We start from the raw sequence: 21012 nt of genomic DNA, 5'->3' as shown, positions 1-21012 counted from the left end.
AAATAATAATAATAACAATAATAATAAAAATAAAATAACAACTTGATTAGAGGCTCCTAACCCTAATTAAATATCCAAACTCCTCTGTGTTTACCACTAATTAATCATAACCTAACCTTCACAAAACAGCTTAAAAAAAATTCATTTATACAATATAAAATTGTTAAAATACTGTTTTCTAGCCGCTTAAATTTTTAGAGTAATTATAGGCTATTCCGACGTGGTAGAAAAAGAGATAATCCTAAATTTTAGTCCCGCGAGACTCGTAGCACTTTTTATCGTACGCGGTACGGGTACGAATATCCAAGCCTTTATCCGAATCCGAACTCGCACGGAGTGAATTTATTCGATGCTAAATGAATATAGTTTTGAAAATATATATCAAAAATAAAAATCTGACAGATTTAAATTCTGGTATAGATTTTGATTGTATTCGATCCGAATCCGAATTTGACCCAAACTCGAATCGGTTTTACATTATATAATAACATATAAATATTAGCTGTTATATTTGAAATTGTATTTTAATGTAATATATTTTTGAAATACGGTAAAGATAAATAATTGTTTTGGATTTGAATTTTTGGTTCAGATTCTATTTCAAATTTTTTAGTTGGGATTCGATTTGAATATAAATTTTTAAAATCTATCGGATTCAGAGTTCGAGTTTAAGTTATTTTGAAAATCCGTCTCGAATCTGATGCGTTGACATCGTTAGTCTGTATATCTACGGTGCTGAATTTTTTCCGAGTTTCTTTTTTGTTTATTGAGAAATATTAACTTTTGATTTTGTGGGGCCAGCCTCAGCTGTCCTACGTGGCCACATCCAATGAAACAAGCGCCACGTGGTCTTAAATAAGCCACATGCACGCACGTGCATGAACACGTGGGCATTTTTTTTTTTTTTTAGTTTTAGATTAAATGCACGAGAATCATTTCAAACTATTTTCTCTTCGTATATAACCCTTTAAATTTTTAAATTTTATTATTTTTATTGAAAATTTTGAAATTTTGTTTTTGAATTTTGACTATTTATATTTATTAGTCATAGTGCAGATGCGACACACATTAAATTTATTTTGATCTATATTTTTTGAAATTTGCTTTTTTTAATATTATATTTATCTCTTATTCAGAAAGAAAAAGAAAAAGATTTTTATTTTCAATTTAATTACATTAAAATTAAATTAATATTTTAAATTGAGTTTTAAAATCAAGCTAATATTTGTAAGGGATATAGTAGTGAACGATTAGCATGAAGGGATAAATACGATTATTTTTTCCAAGATATTTATTTTAGTAAGCAAAATATTAATTAGGGTAAGATATGGTTAAATATAAAATCTCGAAAGTTTAGGGGGCTACCTGCAACTAAAAAATAGTTTGGATAATTTTGATGAATTTTTATTTTTTTTTTAGAAAAAATTCAAATACCATCCATATGGTTCTGCACTTTTTTATTTTAGTACTCTGTGATTTAAAGTGTATCAATTTAGTACCCCATGGTTTCAGTTTTTTTCTTTTTATTATTCTCTTTACTAATTTTTTTTCATTAAATAGTGACAAAGTTAAAACTAAAATGTACTAAAGTAAATATTCAATAAACCTAAATGGAGTATCTGAAGTTTTTTGTATATAATTTAACGAAATGTCAATTGAGAAGTTGACAAAAAGAGAAAAATTAAATCACGGGATACTAAAATGAGAAAGTGCGAAACCACGGGGGTGGTATTTGAAGTTTATCCTATTATTTTTTTTTTTGTACTTTGGTTAGTCTCAAGAATCGTGCTGTCACTGATTTAATTTCACGTGATGATGAAAAATTCGCACGACGCTCATCCATCACTTGCACGAACAAGCCACCGAATAATTTCGAGGTATAATTTTGCAAATCATTAAAGAGAGAATGACACTTTACGCGTACTTTGCTATTAGTGAGAGTACAATGCAAAGGGCACTGTTAGATGTATGCCCTAGAAGCCAACCAGGCTGACACATATATTCTTTCTAGGACATAAATTTGTATTTGACTTTAAAATATTATGAATAACTTTGGATTTTTATTTCCATTCATGTTGTGTATGTGTTCATGAATCGTCCAAGGAATTAATAAGATGATGACATATATTCTCAAGAGTTGAGAATTTGAGACATGTGTCATTGGTGGTTAATTCCTATATGCTCCCGATCAATGGATCATCACGGGGACGGTGATTGATCCAGTGAGATTGGTGCATAGGTCGCTTCCCTTTTGGGTAGATGAGTCTCGAGTCGACAGTGTGGGGACACTGAAGCAAATATGCAGGTGGTTGTTAGAGAACAAGGGTACTGAGCGTGACCAACGCGAGAAGTCACTTGGATGTCTACTCACTCGTCAGTGACTTACTTAATGTTGCGGTAGTGTGACTGGTCCTTTGACCTGCGGTGCCTCGGCTATTCACAATGAGGTTACTGTAGTTTGACTGTACATACACTTGGTCCCTAGCCATTCGGGTCCTTGCGGTGCATGTTGGCTGCAGTAGGTTCATTGTAGGAATAGGGTGCGCACTCAGATGGAATTCTATCTCCCTTGGTAGATAGGGGTGTTAGTCCTATGTGATTTATGAGACCGAGTTTAGAAGACCTTGGTCAGGGCAGAATAAAATAGCGGAAAAGGGTTTCCGATATTAGAAACTCGAGTCGAATAAATTTAACATATGACAGACGATGGGGTTTGACGAGTTATTCTATAACCTCCGTCAAGTCGGGACTCATGATAGAAGGATTGTATCACACGGTAACTGCACCAAGAGGTTCAGTATTCCATTCTACTGGAATGCCACTACATGCTGCTAGGCGTCACTGGTGGATGGTGAGACTCATGAGAATTATCTAGATGATCGATAATTCTTATTGGGCTGAGTTGGAATTGTTTCGATCCACTAAAAAGAGTTTCAATGATATTGTTGATAGTGATCAAAATATATCTCACTACCAGATAGAATAGAACCTATGGGGTCACACACATAAGAGGTTGTGATTGATCGGATAGCTAGATCGCGATTATTGAATCGCCGGAGGACCTAATTGTCAATATGTTGATAATTGGACTAATTTGTAATTATTACAAATTAGTGGTATTAAAGTGTAAATGTTACTAGAGAGGATTTACTAATAGTTAGTAAATTATAAGAGGACTTATGTGCAAATATTGTATTATTAATTTGATAAGATCAAATTAATATAAAATTCAAGTCGAATCAAATTAGGATTTGATCGATCTAACTAATTAAGGAAAAGATAAATTTAAATCTAGATTTATACTTATCCTTAATTGTCATTATATTATTAGGAATAGGATTATATTCCTATATATAATATATGGGGGTTTTTAGAAAATCTAAGCCGTCATCTATCATCTCTTCTCTCTTCCATCTTCTAGCAAGAAAGACGTCCTTTTGCAAGGGAGCTAGCACCCCGGTGAGGACATCGATCAAATCAAGAACGTCGTGTGGATACCTATAGAGGCCGGACGCGTGTGCGGCTTCAAGAGAACCGAATTCCACGATCATCAAATTGAGGCGATGATTTATCCGCGAAAAAGGTAAAGATTCGATCTTATTTTTCTTCTTTAATCTTAAAACATGAGGGATCCTAATTGCGTGGTTTTTGAGATTGGATCTCGAGAGTTTTCAAAAATCAAATTTGTTTGATTTCTTTTTCCGCTGCGTTTTTACCGTACGCAATTTTCTAACAGGCACATGACTTGATAAGACGAGCATGGCTGACGAGGGCAAAATGAATGCGAACGACACTTTCTGCTTATAGCAAAGTCGGCTCATTGCACCAATGCAGTAATGCCTGTTGGCTCAAAGAGGGTCGATATTTTGCCGTGTGACGGAAGGTCAAACTGGGCCCAACTACGTTCGAAATGGCGGGAGGTCGGGTTGAGCCGTGTCATATTTCAAACGGCGTGAGGTTGGTTGGATTGAGTCAAAATCGAAATCTGTAAGTGTTGTGCATGTACGTTTTAAGTGAATTGATTATATATTTTTTAATTGCTCGATTTTTTTTGGAATTAATGGTTAGCGCTAATGATCTTACAGCACACACAGCAATATTTTAATTAATAAAAAAATAGATACCATTTTATTGACTGTTTATTTTTATCAAAGATTAATTGTTATCCACTGTTAGTAATCTTTTCTAAACAAATAATAAAACTCTTATAAAGAATTAATAATAAAATAAAATTAATCTCAACTATCACTTTTTGGATTAGACTATCTAATTTTTAAAAAAATTAATTTAATTATCCGGTCTTTTAATTTATTTGACTGGAGCTAATTAGTGACTTTTTAATTTCAAGTTTTAAATATGTTATTTATCTCTATGGTTTTAATTAGTATAATTTATGCAATTTACGTAATTATAAATTTATTAAAATAACCAATTAATTTAAATTTCGTATCTGCAGAGTTATTAAATTATTTAAATCAGAAAATTAAAAGGTCAAATGTTAAAATTAAAATTTTGAAATATTCGATAGTCGAATCAAAATAATCTATAGTTTAGAAAAATTTTATAGATTTTCACCCATTTAGACAAAAAAAATAAAATAAAATAATCCATCAATAAGAAAGGGCACAAAGGATAGAGTCATATAATGATGTAACATGGAAAATGAAGAAGCAAAATGAAGCTACTACAAGAGTGATAATTACTTTGTCACTTCTCCCAAAAAAATAAGAACAAGAAAATTAATTTAGATCCTCAGTTAAAATTAATTTGAGGTAAAAATGTACAGAACTTATATGAACTACAAATTATTTTGAATTGATTACTTAATTTTTTTAAAAAAAATTATTTTACTATCTATTTTTTTTATTTATTTAATCTGAGTAAGTCAATGACACTTTAATTTCAAAATTTAAATATGTTGTTTATTTTTATTGATTTAGTTAGTATGTTTTATACATTTTTCACGGCTATAAGTTTATTAAGTCAAAGTATTGTTAGCTGACTCAAATCAAATAAATTGAAGGTTTTGATAATAAAATCAAAATTTTAAAAGATTAGATCTATGAGTTAAATCAATTTATGGTTCGGATAAGTTGTATAAGATTTTACATTAATTTGATGATAAAAATTGGTTTTGAAACTTATGCATGGTGTTCAAAGCTACACAAAGGTCTCAAATGCTGGATCTTGTAGATCTTACGTGGCTCAATCATTATCATGACAAAAAATGAAAATGCCTTGTCTCAAATGTGTCAAAATTTTGTACTCTTTTTGTTGGATTCTTATTTCCCTAGAATAAAACAAGAACTTATATAAGTGTGTAGATCTCTCTCTCTCTCTCTCTCTCTCTCTCTCTCTCTCTCACAGCGTGACATTCCAGAATTTAAAATAATACCAACTTTGTGGTTTCACTTTTTTTTCACTCTAGTACTCTGTGGTTTAAAACATATCGCTTTCTCATTTTTCTCTTTCCGTTATCCTCTCAGTTAATTTTTTCGTTAAATCAGTGGCAAAGTTAAAACCACAGGATACTAAAATAAAAATTCGGTAAATTACATGATACTAAAGTGAATATTCAATAAACCATAAATGGGGTGGGGTGAGGTGGGGTGGGGTGGGAGAGGGTATCTGAATTTTTTTTTTTATATATAATTTAAGAAAAAACTTCAAATATCACCCCCCATGGTTGCGCACTTTTTTACTTTAGTACCATGTGGTTTAAAGTGTATCAATTTAGTATCCTGTGGTTTCGCACTTTTTTATTTTAGTACCCTGTGGTTTAAAGTGTATCAATTTAGTACCTCGTAGTTTCGCACTTTCTCACTTTAGTACCATGTGGTTTCATTTTTCTCTTTTCGTCGGCTTCTCTCTTAATATTTCGTTATATTATATACAAAAAACTTCAGATACCCTACCTAGGTTTATTAAATATTTACTTAAGTACCCTTTAATTTTAACTTTTTCGCTTATTTTTTTTCCTCTGTTAATATTTTGTTAAATTATATACAAAAAAACTTCCAATGCCCTACCTAGGTTTATCAAATATTCACTTTAGTACTCTTTAATTTTAACTTTGTTACTGATTTAACGAAAAAAATTAGTGAAATGGATAATAAAAAGACAAAAATGAAACCACAGGGTACTAACTTGATACACTTTAAACCATAGGGTATTAAAGTGAGAAAGTGCGAAACCACATGGACTACCTTGATATACTTTAAACCATAGGGTACTAAAGTGAGAAATGTGAAACCACATGGGGGATATTTGAAGTTTACCCATGATTTAACGAAGAGCTAACAGAGCCGCTGGCGAAAAGAGAAAAATGAAACCAAATGCTACTAAAGTGATATATTTTAAAGTACAGAATACTAAAAATAAGAAAGCACTGAATTCTTGGACTGGTATTTGAAGTTTACCTTTACAGATCCACCCAGTTTGCATTCCCTTCTGTACTCATTAGACTTTTCTGGGGCTTCTAGCCTACAGAACAGAAAGCCCACAGCCCAAAACCCACACAAAACTCGCTCATTCCTTTCTATCCCCCCAAAACCCTCTCTCAAGGGCTGCTGCTTCTCTGGAGAGAGAAAAGCAATGGCTCTCAAAACCCCTCCTCTTCCAACCCCTACCACCAAATCACTCCACCCTCCCCACCCCTTCCGCTCTCATGGAGATGCCACCTTGTTCCCCCAACCTCCTCTCCTTTGCACCCACCACCCTTACTCACTTTCTCTCTCTAGAAGAACCCACCACAGGTCTCACTCATTTGTCCCACCAGGTGAGCACCAAATTATCTCTCATAGTTGTTGCCTACCATGTGTTTGATATATTGCCACAGAGAGTTTTGTTGGTGGTGCTGCTTAAAGTTTGTGTTGTTCTCTAAGTTTGGACTAGTGGGTAGTAGGGGGAAATGATTGTTTCACCGAAAGTGGAGGGGGATGATTAAATGCCCGCTTCCATTGTTAGGTTCGCCGTAACTTAAATTCGCATCCCAAAATGCCGTAACTGACATCGTCTTGGGTGGTGCTGAAGTCAATTACGGGAGAGAAAGAGATGGGAATTGTTGGAATTAGAGGGTAGCAAAAACTTACAAACTGGATAGCCAATGTATTTAGGAATCGAAATCGGATCGGAGTGCTTGTTTTACTAGACCACATGGCAACATGGAAAAAGAATAACAACAAATTAAACGATGTAACTTTCTCATTCTCTTATGTATTAGTGTGAAAATTTCGAGTACAGAAAATAAAAAAGTCGGATAATTACAGTTTCAAAGCCATTAACTTTCTATCTAACAATACCAATTACTCCAAACCCGAAGAACAACACTAACTGTAAGTACCACCCACAAATGGTATTGGGAGAAAATGTGAGACATTTAAATCAGACGGAGTCTTTTTTCTCTATTTGTGTACAACGTATTATTGATGGGCTATGTTATTAGCATCGATTTTCTCTTGGCTTCTGTTCATCAGTATTGGAGAAATGTTTGTTCTTCTTTTGGTCGCGTACTGTAAAAACTGTTTTTTTAGTTTGTCCCTTGATTAGTTGCAATCTTGTATCAGCTAAAGAGCAGCTGTAAGCATGTATTAGTGAAACTTATTATGCGGTTTACTCTTCTCGTCCACCATGTGTTTGCTATATTACCCTGTCAAGCTTTGTTGGTGGTGCTAGCAAACTATAGTTGGTGGTTTCTTGTATAGTTGTATGTGCAGTTCTTGAAGCTTGGACTTATTGGTATTTGGAGAAAGTTTGAGAATTTTTTATGAACTGTGCTCTCTTTCTCCACATCTGTTTAATATATTAATGATGGATTTTATCGGCACTGTTCTTTGTGGGTGTTGGAGAAGTGTCGCATTCTTTTGGCCATGTTTGGTAAAATTTACTTTTGGCATGCACTTTTTTGGAGAAATATTGTTTTTTTTTTTCCGCCGGACAAGAGTTTTGTTTGCTTTATATTTTTCTCTTATATAATTATTCTACTTATGGGTATCACGTAAATAAAAACTTAATAATTTAGGATGCGTTGCAAGGAACACAACTCTTTCTAATACCGAGGAACACGATGAAACTGAAGTTGCAAGAGGTTACACCATGACCCAATTCTGCGATAAGATGATTGATTTCTTCATGATTGAGAAACCCCAAACCAAGGATTGGAGGAAAATATTGGTGTTCAGAGATGACTGGAGCAAGTACAGAGAGAACTTCTTCAATAGGTGCCATGTGCGTGCCGATACCGAGAAAGATCCTAGTATGAAACAAAAGCTGGTTGGGCTTGCTAGAAAAGTTAAGAAGGTGTAGTTATCTTCACTCTCCTTGGTCCTTGTATGTTCTTTCGTGCTTCGTGGATTTCATAATTTTCACCCTAACATGCTTTGTTCTTTCCATTATTGTGCAAAGAAATGAAACTCTTGCTTCGTGCCTTTCAGATTGATGATGAAATAGAAAAGCATATGGATCTTCTCAAGGAGGTTCAAGAAAGTCCCCTCGACATTAACGCTATTGTTGCGAGAAGGCGGAAGGACTTCACAGGGGAATTCTTCCGTCATCTTACTGTATTCTCAAATACATACGACAATTTGGATGATCGAGATGGTACTCTACCTGTTTGAACACTATTACTGGTGCTTATACTACACTATTGTTCAAGTTGAGTTCCTGTTCTTTTGAAAGCACGGGAGCATTTGTGCTTGTGACTACTTAGATGTCGGATCACCTCAAGATCTGTGTAGCACAATTAATGGTGTGCCCCATTAAGTCTCCTTTACTAGTACCGCATAGATTTTGAGGCGATCCAATGGTTGAAAAATCACAAGCACGTTGAGCTTCTGCGCTTTTAAAAGTATAGGAGCTCAACCCCTATTGTTCTCAGTTTTGAAACTTAATTTGCATATATTTTTACCAATATTTTTTTTTTTTTTTTTTTTTTTTTGTGCGTCATATACCACCTTCTAGATAATTACTATTCTTTGAGTAAATGTCCGGTAATTCTTGATTCATTGTACCTTGTTAATTATACTTGTTCTATGACTATACTCAAATTGCATAGTTAACCTTCTTTTTGGGTTTAAAACAGCGATTGTGAGGCTTGGAGCAAAGTGCTTGTCTGCAGTTCGTGCATATGACTGTGCACTGGAACAGCTGGAGACGTCGGACGCTGCTCAAAAGAAGTTCGATGACATACTAAACTCGTCCTCGTTAGACGAGGCTTGCGAAAAGATTAAGAGCCTAGCTAAGGCGAAGGAGCTCGATTCATCCTTAGTTCTTCTAATAAACAGAGCTTGGGCAGCTGCAAAAGAGTCTATGAGTATGACGAATGAGGTTGGATTTTTATGTTAGCCGAGCTATGATACCTTCTTTTTTTATCCTGGTTGTAGCAAAAACTCATTAGTCTACTGTACTTTCTGGGTAGTTTCTAATTTTCACTCATGGGTAAATAGTTTCTATTTTTCGGATACTTCTACTTAATTTCTTTGGAGTTAATGGTTGTTGGATAGTGAAGATCAGTCTCCTCCAAATTTTAGAATAAAAGTTAACGATATGCGGTTGTTGCGGCCAATTTAGCATTAGAGTTCCTGAAAAAGTGTGACTCAACCAAGTTGGGCCGATAATCTTGATGAGTTCGGCAATTTTTTACATTCGGCGCGGAAAATCTTTAAACAGCTATAACTTTTTGCTCTAGTGTCCATAATCAGCGTGCAACCCCAATTCGGAAAACACTTTTCGAGATCTACGTGTTGAACGACGAAGTCATTCTGGCCAAGTTTGGGTCCCAAATTCAACTGTTTAGGCTATTTTAGGAAATTTTGTATGTTTCCTATTTTGAGTCCAGTTATTTGGTTATTTTCAATTAGTTTAGGTTTAGAGATATATTATAATTTTATAGTTTTGAATTAGACTAGGATTCGGGTATCGACCCTATATATGCGTGGCATTTGGTTAATGTAATTAGTTTTTTTTTTTAGAGTTAATTAATAATATTTTCCTCTTGTCGAAGACTAGGTTCTTCATGTATCTGTCTCTTTCCGCCTTCGTGCTTCTTCATCTTATCACGCGTCGTTTAGTCCTGCGTTAGCAGTCAATCTGGAATCTAGTTAATTAGTTATTTATTTTGTTCAGTTACTCATTTAGTTGTATGCACAAAGTCCTTGATAACCCAAGGTGCAATTTGCTTCAGGTTAAGGAAATTATGCATAGCATCTATAAAGCAACAAAGAAAAGCCTCAGAAGCATCGCCCCGCCCGAAATAAAGCTTCTCAAGTACTTGTTGAACATCACAGATCCCGAGAAGCGGTTCTCCGCGCTTGCTACTGCTTTCTCCCCAGGGGATGAGCATGAAGTGAAGGACGTTGATGCCCTATATACGTAAGTAAACTTATTTACAGTTTCATCGACTTCATCATAACTCTTTTTTTTTTTTTTTTTTTTTTTTTTCAGTTATTACGCAGGTGAACTTAACCCACTTCAGGATAAATTGGGGCCACTGTCTAGGTTATTCCGTAAAAGCTACTTCTCATATTACTTTTGAGAAGCTTTAAGTAGTTCTTCAGACTGCACAATTGTATTTAGTTTAGGTTTAACTGTCTATAATCCTCTTTGATGTGTGTATTTAACAAGGATTTAAGTGCCGTGGCACCGGGTCGTGCCGGAAACTTGCCTGCATGGTACGGCACGGTGCGTGCCGAGCCGTGCCGATGCGTGCCGGTCAAAAAAGTTCTTGTGTGCCGACATATAATAACATGAAATATTTATTTTCTTTAGCAACAAAATATTCTAACTATTTATTATGTCTTTTTATCACATCTTTTGAATTTTATTGAGAAAATTACTTACTAATTAAATAATAGAGGGTTTTGAGCGGTGCCATCGGCACGGAGTCTGTATCGTGCCGCTATCTTGTTGGTACGATACGGTACGGTGGATATGGCCTATGCCGACGGGCACTTAAAACCTTGCCTTTTTGGGTTATCGTTTTCAGCCAGTTGCGAATGTGGGTTATCTTGTGCTGTTTTTGTTGGTACAGAACTCCAAAGGAGCTCCACAAATGGATCAAGATCATGCTCGACGCCTACCATCTCAACAAAGAGGAGACCGACTTGACCGAAGCGCGGCAGATGGGTGATCCCATCATTATCCAAAGGCTAAATATCCTCAAAGAAACAATCGAAGACGAGTATATGAAGACCAATAAACAAGACGAAGGCTCAGAGCCGAAAGACTAAAAGTATACACCAATCTCAATAATCAGAATCAGGAGAGAAAATGGTTTTGGTTGTTACCAAGGTGCTGAGATATTAGTAAGATATCGAGATGTAAGCAGTGTCGATGATTGATGAGATTTTATCTTATAAAAGTGTTACATTTCGTTGCGTATATGTTCTACGCCCTAATCATCCACTTTTGATTGTTATTTACTCTGTTCCTCTACGCACCAATCTCAGTATCAGAATCAAGAGAAAAGATGGGTTGTTCTTCATAAGATGCTGACAAGTAATGAGGTGAAGTTGATTACTGATGAATTGTATCTTGTGATAAAAAAAAAAAAGTTGTTTTCCTTTGTGTCTATGCTCCAAGCTCTAGCCATTTACTTCATGCAATGTAATTTTAGCGGAGAAAAAGTCGTCGGGCTGGAATGCTATTGATAGTAGAGGAATAAAATTTGCTATTTGTGTTTTTTTTTATTATTAGATGCAAGGATTTAAGTGTCGTGGCACGAGATCGTGTCGAAAACTTATCAGCACGGTGCATGTCAGCCCGTGCCGATATGTGCCGGTTACAAAATATACATGTGTGCAGACACATAATGATATGAAATATTTATTTTTTCTTTAGTAACAAGATATTCTAACTATTTATTATGTATTTTTAGCAGATCTTTTGAGCTTTAATGAAAAAGTTACTTATTAATTAAAGAATAAAAAGTTTTGAGCTATACTATCGGCACGGGGACTGTATCATATTGATATTTTATTGACACGATATGACACGGTGAATATAGTCTATGTCGATGGGCACTTAAATTTTTGATTGGATTTATAGTTTACTATTTGGTGGTAGTACTGTGATGAATTTTTGGATATAAAATTGATAGTAAATACTATTCATCTATTGTCAACAGTATTTCATTTGCATACCTCTATAAGCATTATGTGTTTTTGAATGAGCACCCAAATTTCAAATTTTTCAAAATTTTGGTTTGTATCCGTAAATCATGAATATATTAATCCATATAATTTTTTCAGACGGAATCTGACAAAGGTTGATGGAATGTTCTGTAACTTTTTTGACAGAAAATGCTGAATAACAATTCTAATAGTCTTTGTTTTTTTTTTAAAAAAGTAAACAATGTGTTATTGACCTGTTCAAATATATATGAAAAATAGAACATTTTAATTGGACTGTTCGATCTTTCAAATTTCAAAATTTTGATTTTAGTACTTAATCTTTCAATTTGTTTGGTTTTAATAATTTAAGGAAAAGCTTCAAATACCACCTATATAGTTTCGCGCTTTCTCACTTTAGTACTCTGTGATTTAAAATGTATCATTTTTATATCTTGCTGTTTTATTTTTTCTTTTCGTTATTTCCTCCGTTAATTTTTTTTTCATTAAATCGGCGACAAAGTTAAAACCACATGGTATTAAAGTGAATATTCGATAAATCATAGGTGGGGTATCTGAAGTTTTTTGTATATGATTTAACGAAGAGTTAACGGAGGCGCTGACGAAAAGAAAAAAAAAAAAAATCACAGGATACTAAAGTGATATAATTTAAACCACAGGATAACTAAAGTGAGAAAGTACTAAAGTAGGAAAGCACGAAACAACAGGAGTGGTATTTAAAGTTTACCAATAATTTAATAAATTCTTCGGATACAAAATTTAAGCTAATTGGTTATTATAATAAATTTATACTTATGTGAATTATCTTAAATAGGAGGCTAAATTACAGAAAATTGAACAAAAATAAGAAATACGGTGAATCGTTCACCGTTTTTAGAAAGCGGTAAATTTTAAATTGTGAATTTTTTAATATTGTTAGATTATATGTGGATTATTGGAGTTTTTATTTGATTCTTAGAATTGTATGGATAGATCGTTAAGATTATACGTGATTTATTAAAGTTTTAAAAAATTTATATAGAAAATAGAAAGAAATAGTTTGAATCATCAAACCGTTTTTTAAATTTTATTAATTAAAGATGATGAATCATGATTCATCATTTTTTAATTGTTGTTTCAGCTTGATGCTGAGTTAACGAATTAGGTTATTTGGCCGGTTAAATTATGGAACACCCGCTTATAGAATATCTGCTTTTTCACTTTTTTTTCCTAACTTTCAAAAATTTATATTTTATCTCCTCAACATTCAAGTTATTGCATTTAACCTCACTCCATCAGAGTTCCATTACTATTCCGTCTATTTCTTATAATTTATATCAAAAATATCATTCAAAATGACAAAAATGTATTAAAAAATTATTTTTTTTTTAGAAAAAATAAGGGCAATTTGATTATTTTGCCCTCTCCATTAATGTCGTACTTCTCTGAAAATATTTCTAAATTTTGGAGAAAAGCAAAATATCGATTTTTGAAAGTAGAAAAGTGAAAAAAAAATGGTATTTACAGGGAATTTTCTGTGAAACAAAATATAATAGGGTCATGTGGCAAATTATAAATTGTTTGAGGGTTTATGTGAAAAAGCGTTCTAATAATCGCGATGAGAAAACCCTAGTTAGGGTTCCTCGCCCCCCCACCCCTCTTCGTCGTCGCCCTCGCCCTCGCCGTAAGAGTTTAACCTAGCTCGACAATCCAATCCATGGGGCGGGACGAGGGAGCAGCGAGGGAGGCGGAGGCCGCGGCCATGGGCGGCTGCGGCAGCGGAGGCCACCGATTCTTGGATCGGAGCAAGGTGAGGATTCTGCTGTGCGACAATGACCCCAAAAGCTCCCAAGAGGAGCTCCACCTCCTCGCCAAGTGCTCCTACCAAGGTGATCTCAATTTCAATGAAATTAGGGTTCATCTCGCCTTCTTTCACTCCCTTAACACTTTTATTTTCGGTAAAAATATAGACAACTTGATATGTTTCTACTGTATCGAAAGAACGAATCGATCACTTCGAGGGGATCGTGCCTCCGGAGAAAAAAGAAGTAGAGAGAAGAGGACGAGATATGAGGGAAAAAAGAGACAATTTTGCTTGACTATAAGCCTATTTCCAAATAAAAAGATATTTGAATTACGTTTGAATTTCTTTATTAAAAGAAAACTACCTGGGGTCGCAATTACATTTGAATTTGGTTACCTAACTTTTCAAAATTTTGATTTTACTATCTAACCGTTCAATTTGCTTGATTTTAGGCGGTAAACTGCACTTTGAAGTCAAAGTTTGATATACAAATTTAGTTAGTATACTTCATGTAATTCTCACAACGATAAATTTGTTAAAGTAAGCAATTTGCTTAAATTTTGGAGTCGAAGTGCTGCTAATTGACTCAATCAGACAAATTGAAAGGTTGGATAGTAAAATCGAAATTTCGAAAGGTTGGGTAATAGTTCAGGTAAGTACCATACATTTTTTACCTTCATTTTTAAGCTGCGAAATGCACACCTAGTTAGTAGCACTGTGAGGTGGCAAACATCAAAGGAAATGTTTTGCTTGGTATCCAATTGTATGGTGCGAATTATGTGGCTGTTGTTGATATTAGGATTTGTTTCAAGAAGGTAAAAGCGTATAGAACTTATCTGAACTATGGACCATTTTGAACTACACGACAGTTCAAAATTTGAATGCGTCGTTTATCTTTATAGGTTTAGTTAGTATATTCTATGCAATTATCACAACTATAAGTTCACTAAAGTAAGTAATTAACTTAAATTTTGGAATCAAAGTGCCGCTGACTTGAAAGGTTGATTAGTAAAATCAAAATTTTGAAAGGTTGGGTAGCCGACTCAAAATAATCTAGAGTTCAAGTAAGTTTTGTTTGTTTTTACCTTTCAAGAATCACCTTTGCACCTTGTCTCCTGCCTCAACAATCTGCTTTAAGTTTTCAAGTGCTTCAATTTCAAATTTGAAGATGTTGAATCTAGGGGTGAGAGGGCATGAGCAGGTTTCACTATATAGCCTCAATATTTCGAGTTAATTGTCAGGCAATCATCGTTATAATTGTTCTAGTGTAAAGGCATGCAACAAGTAAACTGATTATGATCTGTGCATCTGTTGATGATTTCAGTAACTTCAGTGAGGTCTGCAAGACAGCTGATTGACGTGCTTAGGGCTCAGGCAGCAGACATTGATATCATTCTCGCGGAAGTTGATCTCCCCGTAGCCAAAGGTTTCAAGATGCTAAAGTACATCACTAGAGACAAAGACTTGAGGCGCATTCCCATCATCAGTATGTTTTTTTTTTTTTTTTCGTACTGCTTTTCCACGCTTGTGATGTACATTTCACGTAGCTGAGTCTTATCGCCATTTTTGTTTAAATAAATCAGTGATGTCTTCTCAAGATGAGGTTTCGGTTGTTGTCAAGTGCCTGCGACTTGGAGCAGCTGACTATCTCGTGAAGCCATTGCGTACCAACGAGCTGTTGAACCTTTGGACCCACATGTGGCGAAGAAGACGGACGGTACTCAACTGCTTGGATTTGCTCCTACATTGTCTGATGCAACTTGAATGGTTGTCATCAGCTATTTTTGCTGTCTTATTTTGCAGCTTGGTCTATCCGAGAAAGAAGTCTTCAACCATGATTTTGAGTTGGCACTGTCAGACCCAAGTGATGCCAACACAAACAGCACAACTCTATTATCAGATGACACGGATGATAAGCTGAAGGGAAATTCAAATCAGGAAACAGGCGCCTCAAATCATCGTGAATATGAGGCAAGCCTTGGTTTTCCATGAAATCATTTGCCTTTTAGTCTAGTACATAAATCATACATTAGTGACACGTATTTGACTATGGATTGAAAGCCACTTCAGATTCTTTTTGTGATTTCTCGGTTGGTTCTAGATTTTTCTATGCATCTTGCGGTTCTAGATTTTTCTATGCATCTTGCCTATAACTCGGTTGTTTTAGCATATTTTATCAGACAGGGTTGTGCTAGGATGCTAGTGTGAACTAATATGGATTTCTGAAAATGAGACTGTCTGTTCATAATGTTTCATATTGTATCTTTCCAGTCTAATGCCGCTGGTGTTGAACCCGCGTGTGTTAGCAGAACGCAACAGACGGCAGATGCTGCAGTGGGTGGTGATTGGGCATGTAAGCGACTCAACTCTTCTTGCAGCTTCTGCTGCTTAGCTTAGTTTTTTTTTTTTCCGCTTTATCAATGCCTGCTGTGCAGGTATCTTCTTCCCCATTCTTCCTCAGGAAATGAATATTTTTACCAGTATTCTCAGGGGGTGTCTTTTCATTCCCAAGGAAGACCAATCTGAGGGTTGGCGAGTCTTCTGCATTTCTGGCTTACGTCAAGTCAACCCCACAAGCCAAAAATTCCAACTGGACCCAACTGGATGGAAACGCAGGCCCTTCAGAACCAGCGAAATGTCAGGACAATTTACACGTAGGAAGTGAAAACGAGAGAATTAAAAGCAGAGGGACACATGAAAGATGTTCCGAGGAAAATGAAGCATTTCAGATGCCGACAGAGTTTCCTCCGGTTTGCTTCTCTTCTTCTAGCACACAGCCAGAATCGAGTAGTGAAGGCCAAAACAATGTCTCTGGCGCTCCGTCGGTCTTCCACTTCCCACTTTATTATCCTGGAATGATGCCCTCGTCAGTGCACATGTTTCAAGGAAGCTTAAACAATGTGCAAGCACACAGCTCCCCAGCGCTGTTGCCTCAGTATAATGCTCTTCCTCATTTGCCAGTAATGCCATCAATTCCTTATAATCATGTTGGCGTGAATTTGCAATCGGGCCACATGCCTGCCACAAATGTTTGGCCGTCAGTGACGAGCACGTCAGTGCCTGAAGCCAAGTCTGGTCGAACTGAAAGAAGAGCAGCAGCGCTTGTGAAATTCAGGCAGAAAAGGAAGGAACGTTGCTTCGACAAGAAGATTAGATACGTAAATAGGAAGCATCTTGCTGAAACAAGGCCCAGAGTGCGGGGTCAATTTGTGAGGCATGCGAACAATGTAGATATACAGTTTGGTGGACTTAATGCCGGTGATGATAATGCCGAGGAGGATGAAGATGAGGAGCCAACATCAAGAGAACTCGAGCTTGTTTCTTCTCCTGAATAGAACACGAGGAACTGATGAATGGAACCTTCCGAAACGTACTCAAGTGCCTCTTTTGCTTTATGATGGTTAGTGGATCTGCATTTTCTCCGGAGCTCCGGATATGTGCATGTTATCCATTGGTCGAGTTATTGGAGAGAACGCCATCGATAAAGTTGGGAAAGGAAATACCATAGTGAAAGAGGCATTTAGGTGGTATTGTTCATCGACTTCTTTGCACAAAAAATTTATAATGCATGCATCTATTGTTGAAATCTTGCATTGAGCTCCCTCTCCCCCTCTTTTTTATACTTGATCTTCCATATATCTGTATGGAGTTTCAATTGACGACAATATACAAAGAAGGAAATCGTCACATCTGTTTCAATTTAAAACATGGATACACCAGACTATTCATGTCGTGCTTCACTGCTTTGAAAGTAGAAACAAAGCTGCATATGTTCTGCACCAAGGATTAAAAGAAAACCTAGGTTTCCATCTATTTTCCGGCGAGGTAGATACTAGCCCTCTGGAAGGAGAAAAGAACTGAAACAAGGATGCTATGATCAAAATTCTTGCACAATGTAGATCTTCCCTAAAATGATTGAATCGTCAGAAAGCTCTTCTAGATGCTCCAAGGCAAAATGGTCAATGATCTTCTTTTTTTCTTGATGATGAAATAGAAAAGCAGATGGATCTTCGCAAGGAGGTTCAAGTAAGTCCCCTCGACATTAATGCTATTGTTGCGAGGAGGCGGAAGGACTTCCCAGGGGAATTCTTTTGCCATCTTTCTGTATTTTCAGATACTTTACGACAATCTGGACGAGCGAGATGGTGCTCCTCTACCTGTTTGAACACTCTTACTGGTGCTTATGCTGCACTATTGTTCTCAGATGTGAGACTTAATTTGCATATTACTTTTTTGTTTCACTTTTTCTATGCGAGACCTTCTAGATGGTTACTATTCTTAGAGTAAATGTCCGGTAATTATTGATTCGTTGCACTTCGTATGACTAAACTTAATCTGCATACTTGTCCCATTTTTTTTTTTTTTTTTGGTTTAAAACGGTGATTGTGAGATAGAAGATTGATAGCATTTATTCATATTTGTATCTTGTGCTCCTTCTGTTGGTACAGCACTCCAAAGGAGCTCCACAAATGGATCGAGATCATGCTCGACGCCTACTGTCGCGGCAGTTGAGCGATCCCGCAATCCCATTGTTATAAAAAGGCTAAATATCCTCGAGGAAACAATTGAAGAGGAGTATATGAAGACCAGCAGACAAGACGAAGACTTGGAACTGAAAGACAAAAACCGATTTCCAACAGTTTGTCGAATCACTGTAAAAATTACACCCCAATCTCATCATCAGAGTCAGGAGAGAAAATGGTTTGGTTGTTAAACAAGGTGCTGAGGTATTAGTAAGATATCGGGATGTAAGAGATATCGATGATTGATGAAATTTTATCTGATAAATGCATAGATGTCCTCGCGTATTTGTTCTACGCCTGAATCATCATCCACTTCTTGTGTTCCTTGATGCTACATACAGGTGGCTGCAGTGCGCGCCAATCTCATTATCAGAATCAAGAGAAACAGATGCTTTGGCTCTTAATAAGATGGTGAAGTTGATTTTATTGATGAATTGTACCTTGAGATCTTGTGATGAAAAAGTTGATCACCCTTTTACTGCATTGAATGTAATTTGGTGGAGAAAAAGCATATGCATGCCTCTAATAGTATGCTATGTATTTTTGTATCTTTCTGACAGAATCTGACAAAACTTGATGGAATGTATTTCCATTTTTCAAATTTTTTGTATTTCCATGTTGTCTCTTTCTGACAGAATCTGACAAAACTAGATGGAATGTACTGAAACTTTTTTGAACAGAAACTGCTGAATAACAAACCTTGTAGTCTCCTTTCTTTTTTTTTTTTTGGTTCTTTAAACTAAACAATGTGTGTTGAGCAGTTCAAGTGAGAGAATAAATATTATTTTTAATAAAATTTATAAAAATGTTAGATAATCTATGAATTAAGCAACTAATCCAAGAATTTTTTTTTACATTAATCAACAGCCAGTAAAATTGATAAAGAAATGAATAATAACTTATGATTTTTTTTTTAATATATTTTTGAGTTCTTTGTATTTATATTGAACTATTACCTAATATTTTCTGAATTTGTTTTCTCTTTATGATCACACTCTTTCTCAAACATTTCAACCATACTTTGCTCATTTTAATGACATTTCCCTTTCACACAATATTTTAGAAATTCTCTAGTGAGCCACATCTACAAGAATTGTTGCTTTCTCAAAAACTTTGTAAAAGTCAAAACCTATCAATTTGTATAAATTGGCACTTCTTAGCCTCTTAATAGGATTGATAAAAAAATAAAAAAAAAACAAAAACAAGAAATGGTTTCACTCATTGATTGAAACATTTGCAAAAAAAAAAGTCAGTGGTGGATTCCTTTTCATATAAGGCTTGTTCACAATCCTTCTCATTAGCTGTATTATGGATTTAAGTTATATTAGGGCTTAATTACACTATGCTAAACTATACTTTATAATTTTTTTGGCTAAAATATAAAAAAATTCTTATAAATACCTGCCTTTTCACTTTTCCTTCCTAACTTTCAAAAACGTATATTTTGCCCACTAAAAAATTTTAGAAATATTTTCAAAAAGCTACAGCAATAATAAAGAACGTGAAATGACCAAATTACCCTTGCTTATTCTATAAGGAAAAAAAAATAAATTTAACATATTTTTGTCATTTTCAAGAATATTTTTAGTATAAATTATAAAAAATGAACGGAATAGAACAAAACCCTGACAGAGGAGGGTTAAATGCATCAACTTGAAAATTTGAGAGGATAAAATGTAGGTTTTTAAAAGTCAGGAAAAAAAAATAAAAAAACATGTATTTACAGAAGAATTTTCTATATTTTAGACTATATTTTTTTTACTTTTTACACTGTACTATTTATCTTTTCAAAAGCACCACTCCAATTATCCTTTTTTTTTTTTTTTTTTTTTTTNAACGAGATAGAGTTTCGGCAGTTGCTAAATGCTTAAATAAGTGTTGGTAAATTAGCAGCACTCTTTTAGGTTATAGTGACACTCTTTAACTGTCACTATATACCTAGCGACCCCACATATAGCAACACTTTTTAAAAATGTCGGTAATTTTAGTTAGCAGCACTTTTTTAATATGTACCTACATTTAAAAGTGTCGCTATAGACCGTTTTTGTTGTAGTGTTGAAGCACATCTAATTTTTGCTTGTCAATATCATCCAAAAATGAGAAAAATAATTATTAATTATATTAATAAAGTAAATAATTAGCTACTGAGATTAGTAGCTCGAGCTTTTAATTAACCTTCAATTTGTCACTGTGCGCTTCACCTGAGCGAACTTTTAGAACCGTTTCTTTTTATCGTCGATATGGAGCATAAATTGCTTAAGAATTTTAAATAATTAAGATTGTACTATTATTGTATAGAAATATAGTAGAAAAGTGCAAGTACAAGTTGCATTTGTTTGTACATAATTCATCTTGCATTTGTACATGTTACTTCTTTTCAATACAAAGCCCTTCTCATTCTGAGAGATTTTATTATATATGAGTCACACCACATCATTTATTAACAGTCAATTATATATTTTATAAATAAAAAGTATAATTTTTCTTTTCTAGTAAATCACGATGAGATGAGTGAATCCAAGAAAAATAATTTGATTGGTTACTAACGCTATATCAATAATAGAACCGGTGCATTTTAATT

The 21012-nt window shown here is 34.8% G+C and overlaps 2 protein-coding genes across 7 annotated transcripts; both read left to right on the top strand.

The window, feature by feature from the left end:
* On the top strand, positions 6519-11677 carry LOC109720843 (uncharacterized protein At4g37920, chloroplastic-like). 4 transcript variants are annotated; one of them, XM_020248191.1, is made up of 7 exons: positions 6519-6778; positions 8021-8298; positions 8433-8598; positions 9080-9324; positions 10181-10368; positions 10441-10577; positions 11027-11146. In XM_020248191.1, exons 1-6 carry the CDS (start codon positions 6595-6597, stop codon positions 10529-10531), a joined length of 1152 nt encoding a protein of 383 aa, XP_020103780.1. In that variant the 5' UTR covers positions 6519-6594; the 3' UTR covers positions 10532-10577; positions 11027-11146. The 4 variants fall into 4 exon arrangements, with proteins under 4 accessions (XP_020103780.1, XP_020103778.1, XP_020103779.1 ...); XM_020248189.1 differs by having other exon boundaries at positions 6521-6778; positions 10441-10494; positions 11027-11677; XM_020248192.1 differs by having other exon boundaries at positions 6669-6778; positions 8034-8298; positions 10441-10494; positions 11027-11677.
* On the top strand, positions 13714-19045 carry LOC109720409 (two-component response regulator-like PRR1). 3 transcript variants are annotated; one of them, XR_002218913.1, is made up of 7 exons: positions 13715-13993; positions 15233-15394; positions 15492-15625; positions 15712-15879; positions 16180-16261; positions 16390-18114; positions 18357-19045. XR_002218913.1 is itself a non-coding variant. In XM_020247501.1 (6 exons), exons 1-6 carry the CDS (start codon positions 13822-13824, stop codon positions 17241-17243), a joined length of 1563 nt encoding a protein of 520 aa, XP_020103090.1. In that variant the 5' UTR covers positions 13714-13821; the 3' UTR covers positions 17244-18229. The 3 variants fall into 3 exon arrangements, 2 of the variants coding, with proteins under 2 accessions (XP_020103090.1, XP_020103089.1); XM_020247501.1 differs by lacking the exon at positions 18357-19045 and having other exon boundaries at positions 13714-13993; positions 16399-18229; XM_020247500.1 differs by lacking the exon at positions 18357-19045 and having other exon boundaries at positions 16390-18229.

This window comes from Ananas comosus, linkage group 14, assembly GCF_001540865.1.
Source record: "Ananas comosus cultivar F153 linkage group 14, ASM154086v1, whole genome shotgun sequence".
In the NCBI taxonomy this organism is placed as follows: Eukaryota; Viridiplantae; Streptophyta; class Magnoliopsida; order Poales; family Bromeliaceae; genus Ananas; species Ananas comosus.
This window is presented reverse-complemented; position numbering and strand designations above follow the sequence as displayed.